Source organism: Rattus rattus, chromosome 2 (assembly GCF_011064425.1).
Source record: "Rattus rattus isolate New Zealand chromosome 2, Rrattus_CSIRO_v1, whole genome shotgun sequence".
Lineage (NCBI taxonomy): Eukaryota > Metazoa > Chordata > Mammalia > Rodentia > Muridae > Rattus > Rattus rattus.
Genome location: NC_046155.1, coordinates 85,236,900 through 85,250,716, shown reverse-complemented (window position 1 = coordinate 85,250,716; position 13,817 = coordinate 85,236,900). Strand labels below are relative to the sequence as shown.

At 40.6% G+C, this 13,817-nt stretch overlaps 2 protein-coding genes and 1 non-coding gene across 4 annotated transcripts in view; all 3 read right to left on the bottom strand.

Moving 5' to 3' along the window:
- Nucleotides 1-593: 593 nt before the first annotated feature.
- Nucleotides 594-3,096, bottom strand: Rps13 (ribosomal protein S13). The gene is made up of 6 exons (XM_032892831.1): nt 3,005-3,096; nt 2,821-2,869; nt 2,618-2,696; nt 1,794-1,963; nt 1,295-1,395; nt 594-672 (listed from the first exon to the last, which is right to left on the bottom strand). Exons 1-6 carry the CDS (start codon nt 3,025-3,027, stop codon nt 639-641), a joined length of 456 nt encoding a protein of 151 aa, XP_032748722.1. The 5' UTR covers nt 3,028-3,096; the 3' UTR covers nt 594-638.
- Nucleotides 2,090-2,176, bottom strand: LOC116894828. The gene has a single exon (XR_004387044.1). It is a non-coding gene; the product is annotated as a small nucleolar RNA SNORD14 (small nucleolar RNA).
- Nucleotides 3,097-9,131: 6,035 nt separating the features above from the next.
- The window catches only part of Pik3c2a (phosphatidylinositol-4-phosphate 3-kinase catalytic subunit type 2 alpha), a 106,632-nt gene continuing 101,946 nt past the window's right edge, over nt 9,132-13,817 (bottom strand). For both annotated transcript variants that reach the window (XM_032892828.1, XM_032892829.1), the window contains exon 34: nt 9,132-12,088. In XM_032892828.1, coding sequence (XP_032748719.1) covers nt 11,906-12,088 — 183 coding nt within the window. In that variant the 3' untranslated portion in view covers nt 9,132-11,905. The remainder of the gene's footprint in view (nt 12,089-13,817) is intronic.

The window sequence follows — 13,817 nt, the reverse complement described above, 5'->3', positions numbered from 1 at the left end:
GGAGAGATGGCTCAGTGGTTAAGAGCACCGACTGCTCCTTCAGAGGTCCTCAGTTCAAATCCCAGCAACCACATGGTTGCCCTCTTCTGGTGTGTCTGAGGACAGCGACAGTGAACTTATATATGAGACGGCTTGAGAGCCAAGAGCATCGGGTGCTCTTGCAGTTCCCAGCACAAGGCAACTTAGGACCTCCAGCTCCAGGGACTCAACTCCATCTTCCACTCTCTCAAAGTCCTGCATGACTGTAACGCAGCCACAGTTTAATAAATTCATTCCCCAAATCAGAACGTACAGACTTCATTTTTCCTTAAGACACCCTCCCCCGCCCCGCAAGACGGCCTCACAGCTAGCAGTGTGCACACCAGGCTCACCTTAAACACTGAATATAACCAGAGGACCCAAATCTCCACAATGAACACACCCTACTTCCTAGTCTTACAGCTCTCCTACATGGTGACAGCAACACCCCACCAGACTCCACACCAGCTGGTGATTAGTTTAAGTGGCCAGGGAAGCCACCAGCAGATGCCACCTTTCTGCCGAAACACTTTCCCATCAACACATGCAGCACTGGCGCAGAGAAACACGAAACATGAATTTACTCAAAGTGATTTTATTGCTTGTGTACGCAACAGCATTTATGCCACCAGAGCAGAGGCTGTGGATGACTCACTGGAAAAAAAATGGAAGAGAAACTAGGATTAGAACTGGACTCCAGGACCCACTCAACTCTCTAACCAACTGTATACACTGTACCAAACTGAGGGAGAACCCAAAAGTCCAAAGGTTTAAACATGGGGATGAATGGCAGTACTCAGTCAGACATCTAAGGTCGAGTCTAACTGGCCAAAACAAGGAAATAGCTATCTGGCACCAACTGTCAATGTTTGTATGATCATCGTAGTGAGCAACTCATGGAACACACCAAAGGGAGGAGGGGTGTGTGTGCATTCATGGTTTAACCAGAGCCTGCCAACTAGGACCCTCTTCTTTTAGAAGGAAACATTAAAAAGACAAAATTAAAGAAACAAAAAACAACCAAAACAAAGCCTTGGCTGTCCTGAAGTTACTCTGTAGATTAGGTCAGCTCAAACTGAAAGACCAGCTTGCCTCTAGGTAACATTTTGACAAATACTGTCATTTGATCATACATCTATTACCCATGCAAGCTTTCCCACTATGACAGAGATGAACTGAAATGGCACTTAACAAGTGGACCCAGAAAGGCAAAATGCTTACCACCACCCATTATTTACTATCTAGCTGATTTGCCAACAAAAACATATATACTTACTATTTCCAGTTGGGTGGGAGCACCCGCTTAGTCTTATAGTATCGAGCCAGCCGGTGAATTCTGCTCTCAATTAGAATCAGGCGGAATTTAGCATCCTTATCCTAAAAATAGAGGACATCTAAGAAAACCACCACCAAGTAAAATGAATACCTTCTATGGTTAGAGTAAGTCCTTAAGGCATTTTTTTTTTTAAAGGAGGCAGGGTTTCTTATTATACAGCCTTGGTTATCTTGCAACTTGCTAGACCAGGGTGGTCTCAAACTCAAGAAATTAAGGGCTCCTAGAATAAGACCCACAGTCACAAATCTACAAAAGAGCCCAGCATCTGAGACCAACTGGATAGGTTTAGGAAATCAAACCACCCATTTCAAGGAAAACTACCATGTTGACCACTAGTTAGTATCCCCAATCACACAAAAGGACTCAACTTAAACGCATCCCACTATCTGAAGACCAGTACAGCGTCTCTACATGATACCAGGTTTATTGTCTTGCTTACTTTTCTGTTCCTCTCAAGGTGCTTTCTGACAGCAACTGCTTTCTTGATCAAATGGTAGAGATCCTCAGGAAGATCAGGGGCAAGGCCTTTGGACTTAAGGATTCTCAAGATTTTATTTCCGGTCACAAAACGGACCTGTGCCACACCATGTGAGTCCCTCAGAATCACACCTGAAAAGAGAAAACATGTAACTTTCTTTCACACACACACACACACACACACACACACACACACACACACACACACCCTTGAGCATGTGATAAATCCCCAACAGCAAAACTCTCCAAATTTCCTGCTCACTCAGACATCCAAGGAAGGTCTACCCAACACAGAATGTCCTTCTGGTGGAAACCGCGAATGTTGGAACACCATCATCACAGTGAGCCTGCCAGAACACATCTGGCCACAGGAACCAATGATTTCTACCTTTATATTTAGTGTTAACTAAAAGGAGCTTAACATTTATTTGTATCAATTTTTAAAACTGCATGTTATTACTTCTAAACCTCTTGTTACTTCAGATCAGCTGAGTCTATTTCAAATGGCTGTCTCTGCATATTTCTAGCGTACTTTATGTCCTAAAGAGGATAATTTCTTCCTAGAAGCAGTTATCCTAGGCTCCAGAACCATGATAATAGAAACGAGTTATTTCTCATTTGTACAAAGTCACAGCAGCTTAGAGTTACTTCAGTTAGATGTGACTCAATCCCAGACGGTCCGTGCTCAGCTGTGGAAGCAGGAAATTCGTTTTACCACATGGACTAGAAACATTTGTTTTTTCAGATCACACGAGAGCAGAAGGTAAAGATTACATCAACACTCACCTATCTGGGAAGGAGTCAGGCCTTTCTTGGCCAACTTGTAAATTTGTTCCTTCACGTCGTCAGACGTCAACTTCAGCCACTGTAGATGGAACAGAAATCGGCCTTAGGATGAGAAAGCACGGCGACAATCTTCCACCTCGGGCCCCATCCTCTGCGCACAGATCGCTTCCCACGTCTCCCTCCAACCCTTAACCTCTACTCACCGTGGGCACGCTACGGCGGTAGGGCAGCGCCGACTGGGACAGGCCCTTCCTGAAAACATAAGTATAGGGAGTAAGGTGGCGGCCCGCGCCCCAAGCAGCCCCACTGTCCCACCATCTGCAGCCCGCATCCTGCTCTCCCGGTCCCGCGCCCCAACCCCAACCCAGCTTGGCGCGGCGGGCTCACCCGGGAGCGTGCATGCGACCCATGATGGCGGAGGTCTGGAAGCAAAGAGAGAACGAGGTAGGAAACGGCACAGGAAGTCAAGCCGCACCGGAACTGACGTCACGCAGGAACGCTTCCTCTCGCGCGGGCGGTGCTACACTGTGTGGCCACTGGAGCCCACATGACTACGCGTCCCAGAAGGCATTGCGGCCATACGTCACACCTCATTCTCCCCCCCCACCCCCGGAGCTGGACCGAGCCCAGGGCCTTGCGTTCGCTAGGCAAGCGCTCTACCACTGAGCTAAATCCCCAACCGTCACACCTCATTCTTTAGTTGGGCCACTACGTCCTGCGTCAAAGTCTCTGCTCGGGCTGAGGGCCTGAGCGGGAAGTCAGCCTTCTATTCAGAAGTTGCGTCTGAGGGAACCTAGGGCGGGTTCGAATGGTTCGTCAGGCCTCCCCCTGAATCCCCGAACTCGTGTGGTACGGGATGAGAGCAATGCCCCTTGTGCAGCCAGCGCCTTCCTTCTCTCTAGATGGTTAACACCAGGCTTCCAAGCCCCGCCCCTACCTGGCCTTAGCTGCCTGCGCGCCTGTTCTACTTGGGCGGAGCGCAGAACCGCGCGGGCTCTGGATGGAGGAGTTGGGAACTAGGAGAGAAGATGAGAGGGAAAGGGCTACTACCCCGAAGAGTTGATTTTTTTTTGGAGTTGATCTCACCACGGTATGTTCCAAGAATGGATAAATAGAACAATTTTTTATAAATGCAACAGAAAACAACAAAAGCATGGACCCAAGAAAGACGAAACTGAGATCTACAAGACTGATGACAAGTGACGGGTGAGAGGTTTAAAACAGTACTGAAACACTGATCCATTTTTCCTTTTTGTTTTGAGACAGGGGCTCTCAGTGTAGCTCTGGTTGTCCAGGCACTCGCCTTTTAGACCAGGCTGGCCTCAAACACACGAAGGTCTTTCTGCCTCTGTCTCAAAAAAAAAAAAATAAAGCTGAGATATGAAAGGCTTGAGCCATCATGCCCAGCTGCATTTTTTTAACCCATCATTAGTTGAATAACGTTTCCCAAAACATTGGGAACTTGAGCCAAATTTGTATTTTTTTTTCCTGGCAAAGTTGTATTTATTAACCAGATTCATACTTTTAGCCCAGGTATGTGTTGCGTGCATCAAGCCTTGCTTCAATTCGCAATCCCTAAGCTAGAGTTCTTCATTTCACTTTTTTTTTTTTCGGAGCTGGGGACCGAACCCAGTTCATTTCACTTTTAACACATTTGTCTGAATACAAATTCAGAGTTCTTTATTGTTTCTCATTTGCACAAGTCACTCCAACACACCTCACCACAGAAATGTATCATACAAATACTTGTTTCCACAGGTACTCCAATCCTATCCATCATCTCTCAGGCAGCTTAAGTGGTGTCCCAGTCCTTATACAATCCATTTTTCACCTAGTGGTCAGATAAATGCATTGCTTCTTTGTGAATCTCTCTAAATTGTTTAAAAAACTTTTAATGTGTGAGTATGGGGTAAGAGGATAATCTTTTTTTTTTTTTTTTAACTTGGTAATTTCTTATTTACATTTTCGAATGTTTTTCCTTTCCCGGTTTCCGGGCAAACATCCCCTAATCCCTCCCCCCCCCCTTCTTTATGGGTGTTCCCCTCCCCCCCCCCCCCCCATTGCCGCCCTCCCCCCAACAATCACGTTCACTGGGGGTTCAGTCTTAGCAGGACCAAGGGCTTCCCCTTCCACTGGTGATCTTACTAGAATATTCATTGCTACCTATGAGGTCAGAGTCCAGGGTCAGTCCATGTATAGTCTTTAGGTAGTGGCTTAGTCCCTGGAAGCTCTGGTTGCTTGGCATTGTTGTACATATGGGGTCTCGAGCCCCTTCAAGCTCTTCCAGTTCTTTCTCTGATTCCTTCAACGGGGGTCCTATTCTCAGTTCAATGGTTTGCGGCTGGCATTCGCCTCTGTATTTGCTGTATTCTGGCTGTGTCTCTCAGGAGCAATCTACATCCAGCTCCAGTCGGCCTGCACTTCTTTGCTTCATCCACCTTGTCTAATTGGATGGCTGTATATGTATGGGCCACATGTGGGGCAGGCTCTGAATGGGTGTTCCTTCTGTGTCTGTTTTAATCTTTGCCTCTCTATTCCCTGCCAAGGGTATTCTTGTTCCCCTTTTAAAGGAGTGAAGCATTCACATTTTGATCATCCATCTTTAGTTTCATTTGTTCTAGGCATCTAGGGTAATTCAAGCATTTGGGCTAATAGCCACTTATCAATGAGTGTATACCATGTGTGTTTTTCTGTGATTGGGTTAGCTCACTCAGGATGATATTTTCCAGTTCCAACCATTTGCCTACCAATTTCATAAAGTCATTGTTTTTGATAGCTGAGTAATATTCCATTGTGTAGATGTACCACATTTTCTGTATCCATTCCTCTGTTGAAGGGCATCTGGGTTCTTTCCAGCTTCTGGCTATTATAAATAAGGCTGCAATGAACATAGTGGACGTGTCTTTTTATATGTTGGGGCATCTTTTGGGTATATGCCCAAGAGAGGTATAGCTGGATCCTCAGGCAGTTCAATGTCCAATTTTCTGAGGAACCTCCAGACTGATTTCAGAATGGTTGTACCAGTCTGCAATCCCACCAACAATGGAGGAGTGTTCCTCTTTCTCCACATCCTCGCCAGCATCTGCTGTCACCTGAGTTTTGATCTTAGCCATTCTCACTGGTGAGAGGTGAAATCTCAGGATTGTTTTGATTTGCATTTCCCTTATGACTAAAGATGTTGAACATTTCTTTAGGGGTTTCTCAGCCATTCGGCATTCCTCAGCTGTGAATTCTTTGTTTAGCTCTGAACCCCATATTTTAATAGGGTTATTTGTCTCCCTGCGGTCTAACTTCTTGAGTTCTTTGTATATTTTGGATATAAGGCCTCTATCTGTTGTAGGATTGGTAAAGATCTTTACCCAATCTGTTAGTTGCCGTTTTGTCCTAACCACAGTGTCCTTTGCCTTACAGAAGCTTTGCAGTTTTATGAGATCCCATTTGTCGATTCTTGATCTTAGAGCATAAGCCATTGGTGTTTTGTTCAGGAAACTTTTTCCAGTGCCCATGTGTTCCAGATGCTTCCCTAGTTTTTCTTCTATTAGTTTGAGTGTATCTGGTTTGATGTGGAGGTCCTAGATCCACTTGGACTTAAGCTTTGTTCAGGGTGATAAGCATGGATCGATCTGCATTCTTCTACATGTTGACCTCCAGTTGAACCAGCACCATTTGCTGAAAATGCTATCTTTTTTCCATTGGATGGATTTGGCTCCTTTGTCAAAAATCAAGTGACCATAGGTGTGTGGGTTCATTTCTGGGTCTTCAATTCTATTCCATTGGTCTATCTGTCTGTCTCTGTACCAATACCATGCAGTTTTTATCACTATTGCTCTGTAATACTGCTTGAGTTCAGGGATAGTGATTTCCCTCAGAAGTCCTTTTATTTTGAGGATAGTTTTAGCTATCCTGGGTTTTTTGTTATTCCAGGTGAATTTGTAAATTGTTCAGTCTAACTCTCTGAAGAATTGGATTGGTACTTTGATGGGGATTGCATTGAATCTGTAGATCGCTTTTGGTAAAATGGCCATTTTTACTATATTAATCCTGCCAATCCATGAGCATGGGAGATCTTTCCATCTTCTGAGGTCTTCTTCAATTTCTTTTCTTCAGAGGCTTGAAGTTCTTATTGTAGAGATCTTTTACTTGCTTTGTTAAAGTCACTCCTAGGTACTTTATATTATTTGGGACTATTATGAAGGGTGTCTTTCTCGGCTTGTTTCTCTTTTGTGTAGAGGAAGGCTACTGATTTATTTGAGTTAATTTTATACCCAGCCACTTTGCTGAAGTTGTTTATCAGCTAGTAGTTCTCTGGTGGAACTTTTGGGATCACTTAAATATACTATCATATCATCTGCAAATAGTGATATTTTGACTTCTTCTTTTCTGATCTGTATCCCCTTGATCTCCTTTTGTTGTCTGATTGCTCTGGCTAGAACTTCAAGAACTATATTGAATAGTAGGGAGAGAGTGGGCAGCCTTGTCTAGTCCCTGATTTTAGTGGGATTGCTTCAAGTTTCTCTCCATTTAGTTTAATATTAGCGACTGGCTTGCTATATATGGCTTTTACTATGTTTAGGTATGGGCCTTGAATTCCTATTCTTTCCAGGACTTTTATCATGAAGGGGTGTTGAATTTTGTCAAATGCTTTCTCAGCATCTAATGAAATGATCATGTGGTTTTGTTCTTTCAGTTTGTTTATATAATGGATCACATTGATGGATTTCCGTATGTTAAACCATCCCTGCATGCCTGGGATGAAGCCTACTTGATCATGGTGGATGATTGTTTTGATGTGCTCTTGGATTTGGTTTGCCAGAATTTTTATTGAGTATTTTTATAGTCGATGTTCATAAGGGAAATTGGTCTGAAGTTCTCTTTCTTTGTTGGGTCTTTTGTGTGGTTTAGGTATAAGAGTAATTGTGGCTTCATAGAAGGAATTCGGTAGTGCTCCATCTGTTTCCAATTTTGTGGAATAGTTTGGATAATATTGGTATGAGGTCTTCTATGAAGGTCTGATAGAATTCTGCACTAAACCCGTCTGGACCTGGGCTCTTATTGGTTGGGAGACCTTTAATGACTTCTTCTATTTCCTTAGGAGTTATGGGGTTGTTTAACTTGTTTATCTGTTCCTGATTTAACTTCGGTACCTGGTATCTGTCTAGGAAATTGTCCATTTCCTGCAGATTTTCAAGTTTTGTTGAATATAGGCTTTTATAGTAAGATCTGATGATTTTTTTGAATTTCCTCTGAATCTGTAGTTATGTCTCCCTTTTCATTTCTGATTTTGTTAATTTGGACACACTCTCTGTGTCCTCTCGTTAATCTGGCTAAGGGTTTATCTATCTTGTTGATTTTAAGAGGATAATCTTGTGGAGTCTTTTCACCTTTATCTGGCTTTGAATATCAAATTAAGGTTGTCAGTGCACAGCAAGCACTTTTGGCTACTGAGCCATCTCAGGAGCCCTCTTTTTAAACTTTCTCAATGTATTTGAAATAAAACCCAAGTCCCTGGCCTCATGTCCTACCACTTTGCCCTTATTTCTATTCATTCCAGGTACATTTCTGATCCCATACATAGTAACATGTTGTCCACCTAGAAAAAAAATATACTTTTAAAGATTGTGTCTGTGTGTGTGTACGTCTTTGCATCACAATACCTGCAGTACCCATGGAGGCCAGTAGAGGGTAGATACTTTGGAAGCGGGGGTTACAGAAAATTCTTAGTTGCTACATGGGTGCTTGAAACTGAACCGAAATCCTCTGCAAGACCAGCAAGTGCTTTTAACCCCTCAGCCATCTCTCTAGCCATCTGCCCCCAGTTTTTTGTTTGTTAGTTAGTTAGTTTGTGTTTTAATTACTTGTATATATGGCTGTGCAAGCTGAGTGCAGTGCCCAGAGAGGCCAGATGATATTGGGTCCCCAAGAACTAGAGTAATAAGCACTAGTACCTTTGTACTGGGAAGCAAACTCTAGTCCTCGACAACAACAGAAAGCCATGGTAGCCACTGAGCCATCTTTTCAGCCCCCTGCCTGCAACAGTTTGAACTCTGGCACCCCCAAACAGCCTGGCATCAGGCAAGGACTCAGTTATTTCAAAGGTAAGTTTACATAAACCATCTCTCTCTAAAGATGTTTGGGAGCCAGAGGATAGTGGGCAGCATGAGGATATGGCTTTGTCACTTCAGGGTCTTTATACTGTATTTTATTTATTTATTATTTGCATTATCAGGTTAGAGAGCCAGTCTTGTGCTCATAATCCGGAATAAAGGTATGATGTTAATTTGTACTTCTCAGCTCTGTGAACTATGCCTAGAATGTGTGACTAAGTGAACTTTCACAGGCCAGGAACCATATCTACAGAATTCACATCTCAGGAAGTGATAGGCTGTAGCAGACAATATCCAGACCTTCAAAGATTCACATTCGAACTTAGAATTACTAAACATTACAAACTCCTGGGTAAGAAGCAATAACCATATTAAAGTTTGAAACCAAAGTATTGAACCAAGGAAGGAAATGACAGCTGAGTTCCTTTATTTCAGAAATATTTTAATATAATTGTAGTATAGTTATGAAGTCACATTCAATTCACTGAATATATTCCAAGTATTAATAAAAATATTATACATCTTATCTCACTATGCTGATATAATTAAAGCATTTTGTTCTTACAGGTGACACTAGTAACCACATCCATATTCGCATTGCTAGTGGACAGCATGTAAGTAAATGTGTATCATGATAGCAGGGCTTCAGTGTTTTTAAAATCTGAGTTATCAAAAGTGAATTTTTTAAATGTTACAATTCATGAGTCTTAGAAAGAATTAAACAATTTAAGGCAAGATTCTGAACTTTATATACAACTTTAATTTGAAAAAAAAAGTACTTAAAAAGATACACATGCTTTAACAACTCATTCACATAAACACAGTAATAAAAAGCACTGGTGCCAATTCTCATTGGATTCCTCAAAGAAAACAGGTTCTTGGGATGAACCATTATCTTCAGGTCCTAGAGCACTGGCAAGAACAAAGAATCTGGCACAGGACTTGTATGTAGCAGAATTATTTTTACTTGATGAAGGTAGTTATAAATATGATATACATAAAAATTAATAGTGTTTTGACCTGTTTTTTTAGAGTTTTGTTTTTCAGATTTATTTCAAGGTAACTGTTAAGAAGCTTTTAGAAAGCCAGCTGATTATAATTGACTGCAGTTGTAGTGCAAAGAGGCTACTTTCTCCTCCCTATCATTGTTTTTTTGGTATGGGCTGAAGATTAGCATTTTACAAAGAAATAACTTATATTAAGATATATGTAGTCTAATGACCAAAGAAGGCACATATTGAGTTAAATTAGACAATAATACCTTTTGAATTCTTGTTAACTATACAGTATTAATTATAATATATACTTTTAGATATTAATCAGATTTCTTTTTTTTTTTTCGGAGCTGGGGACCGAACCCAGGACCTACCACTGAGCTAAATCCCCAACCCCGTTTAATCAGATTTCTTATCACTGAAAAGTGACATTACATTTTCTAATTCTGTTTCTGCTAATATCTTAATATTTTGTGACAGTAACAGGTCACAAAAAGGTCCACGAGTCCAGTCAATGACCACCTTTTACAAACAGCGTTTTTGTTTTTTTTTAAGTAGCTATGTGACTCATGGAATGGAATCAGGTCTCTCTCAAAAGAAAAAAAAATTCTAATGCTATTTACATCTGCAAAACAATTTAAGGAAATGTTAATTGTGGAAAAAGCAAACAATGGTGTTTTGATCTTCATTTTAATTATCAAGTAGACAACACACTTTAATATAAAAAATTCACATACTCATACTCATTTCCCTACAAATGGACCATAGTGTTAGGCACCAAATATTTCAAGTTTTGATTTTTAAAAATGTATTCCAATGGTAACACCCTTAACTCTTTTAAGCATCACTTACGTTAATCACTTTGTATACTTCATAAAAATTTTATTCTGGAAAACTGAATCAGATTGTCCTCTCTTGGTACCCTTCATTAAATAGTCTGTCAGTTTTCTCTTAACTACCAAATCTGCTACATCTCTATTACCATCCTAAAAATATTTGAACTTCTAACCAAGAAATTTATTATATATACATGTTTACCAAAACTAAACAAAATTATATCTGAAAGGGGAAATAAAGATTAATGTTATTCTTAATGGCTACTCCCTAATAACTTCAAACTTTTCTCTTGAAATTCTGAGTTTCATTGTAGTACAGAAAATAGTTCTTTCACATAAATGTACAATGTCTACAAATACAGGACAGTTTACACAACACCTTCCATAAATGTCTAAATTAAAGTTCAGTCAGGACCCTAACTCCTTATGCCGCCCGGGCATCTTACCAAATAAAAATGGTTATGCATAAGGCTGAACAATTTCCATTTGTTTAATGAGGGAATAAAGTTTAGATACATGGAAGTGAAATGCCAATTTCAGTTCACACCCTTGCAAATAATAATGGAATGATAGAATTTAGTATACAACAGTATCAATGAATCTCATTCAATTACTGGGCAATTAACATTAAGTCAAATAGCTCAATAGTGAAAATAAAGTCATAATCAGAAGTAGAGAAAATAGTATTTTTGTGAGGAAACCATTAGTAAATGTACATGATATTTTGTCCTCCTCAGTAAGGTGAAAATGAGTGAAAACAACTTGCTCTTTAACAGAAATGAAGTGCCAGTGAAGCACAGAGTTAAGTAAGGCACCATTATTTACAACTTCAGTGATTGGCACTTACTCTGAAAAGGCTTAACAATGAATAAAAATAGTATTTTTTCCTACTTCTGTAGACTACTTAGTAGTCCTTAGCATCCTGACTACTGTTTGTGCTTTGCTTTTCAGCCTGTTGAGTAGCAGCCGCATCTTTCCTTTGGTGTCTGTGAACACACACAGAGGTAAAGGCTGTGAGGTGTACAACAAAAAACAATTTGCTGTGTCTGTGTAGGAAGAATACAGACAAAGTGGCCGAAATAACACAGTATTATGTCAAAGTCTTTTTTAGGACTTAGTACGTATTAAGTTTGGAATTGGTAGGAGTCAACAAAATGACTCTGAAACAGCAATGGCTTCTCAAAAATCTATAAAAGTTAGTTATGTGGCTGACAGTTGGTCCAACATGTTAAGTTTATAATTTCTAACCAAGTATGAAATTGTATAAAGTTCCCAAGGCGTGTGTATGAGAACACATACACACATGTGCATACATTTATAATTCCTTGCTTCCAAAGCTCGGAAGTTGGAGGTTTATAGGTATGTTGCTGCAGTCAGCTGATACCACTTAACTGTCTCTTTGCTCAAGTTGAAATCTTTCAGTGGCAGGGTTATTCCACCCAGGAAGAAATTCTCCCGCAGAGATTCTGCACTGAGCACACTCAGTTGAAGTTCTCTCTGTCTCAAAGTTTCTCTGCTGTATCCACTATATACAAGCTAGAGGGGGGAAAAAGAATAAGGTTTGGTTTCTTGGAATCTTTTCAACAAAATGTAAGACATCAGTCAGAGCGATCCAATGAGTGGCACCGACTACAGCAGCAGGGCTTGCCTCAGAGCGTTGGAAGCATGTTTTAACTTCTAGAGTCTTGGATTGAACGATCATTCCTGTCAGTGTTTTAACACAGAGACTGAACAAAGCAGGGCCAATCATTGTCAAAGAACAAAACAAATCCCAAAACTTTGAGATATGACTTCTGTGAGATGGAAGTGAGGGGAAGGAAAAGAGATTACCTCGTGATCACCTTCAGGTGATCTAACTGCTGGAGAGGAAAAGAGGATTGAAAGGAAAGCAAGCTGGATAATGTAATTTTAAATTTATTTTGCAAAAACAGATTAAATTTCATTGATTCTTTTGTTCTTTAAATGCTCTATAGCAGGAAGTGTTAACTTCTGAATCACAAGGAGATACAAAACCACAGTGCAAGTGCAGTTTGCAGCAGATCTGCAGTGTTCAAACTGCTACTTCAAATCTTCATCACAACACTCTAAATTTTTACTTTTCCACAGAGCTTCACAGTAAGTTCTGAGAAACATTTCTTTAGTCTGTCTTATTGCCTGACTAAAACAACCACACCACACTTGTTTGCATTTTGCTGTCTTGGCAGTGTAACATCAACTAGTGGATTAACTAGTGGAAAATCCACTAAAAAACCCACTGCTATTTTACAAGTGTTCTGTGTTCAGTGGTCAACACTGTATGTATTTTTAAAGAGTGAATGATCCTCTATAGGTAGGTTTCTGAGAGAGAGAGAGAGAGAGAGAGAGAGAGAGAGAGAGAGACAGACAGACAGACAGACAGACAGACAGAGACAGACAGGGTCTTCTATATAGATAACCCAGGCTGACCTTCAATTCACATTATAATCTATTATAATCTTCCTGCTTCAGCCCTCTATAGAGCTATGAGTACAGGAATTTACTTCCCCATATGGTTTTTTCCTCTTCAATTTTTATTCATTAATTAAAAAAAATGTTTATATCATTCATACATGTGTAGGTGCCTGAGGACGCCAGAAGATGGAAGCCAGAAGATGGTGTCAGATTCCTTCTTAGAACTGGAGTCAAAGGCAATTTTAGGTCCCCTAATGTTGGTGCTGGGGACTGAACTCAGGTCCTCCAAAAGAATGTGCTTGTAACTGCTGAACCATTTCTTTAGTTCCATGCTTGGCTATAATCTTGATAAAAATTCAAGTTGTCTTTCAATCTCTGACCAGACATTTTTTGTGTGGATGAAATGCTAAGGTACATAAATAAATGTCTACCTAAAAAAATAGTTAAGAGAGCAAGATGGGAGAATTTTAGTAGGTTTTAACTAGTTTAACTAATTACTGATCTGCTAGTTGGCCATGAGTATCTCAGCAACAGTTACACTCAATATTGTTCAGCTGAAACATTGTTTTTGTAAGAGGAGTACCAAGAGAAAACATTCAAGGAGGGGCCAGAGAGATGGCTCAGCAGTTAAAAACTGGCTGCTCTTGAGGTGGACCTGGGTTAAATTCTCATTACCCACAGGGCAATTCACAACTGCCAGTAACTCAAGTTCCAGAGAAACCAGCACCCTCCTCTGGCCTCTGTGGGCTCCATGCACTTACATACATGGCAGCAAAACACTAAATACACATGAAAATAAGTAAGCCTTCAGAAATAAAAGCACTGAAACTCAAAA

Bases quoted from the DNA above. Each gene is read 5' to 3' on its own strand.
- Rps13 (XM_032892831.1), bottom strand. From the start codon at position 3,027: ATGGGTCGCATGCACGCTCCCGG. The intron at 2,870-3,004 runs GTGAGCCCGCCG...TTATGTTTTCAG, and splicing joins GGTCGCATGCACGCTCCCGG to GAAGGGCCTGTCCCAGTCGG. The intron at 1,964-2,617 runs GTGAGTGTTGAT...TTCTCTTTTCAG, and splicing joins CCTGACTCCTTCCCAGATAG to GTGTGATTCTGAGGGACTCA.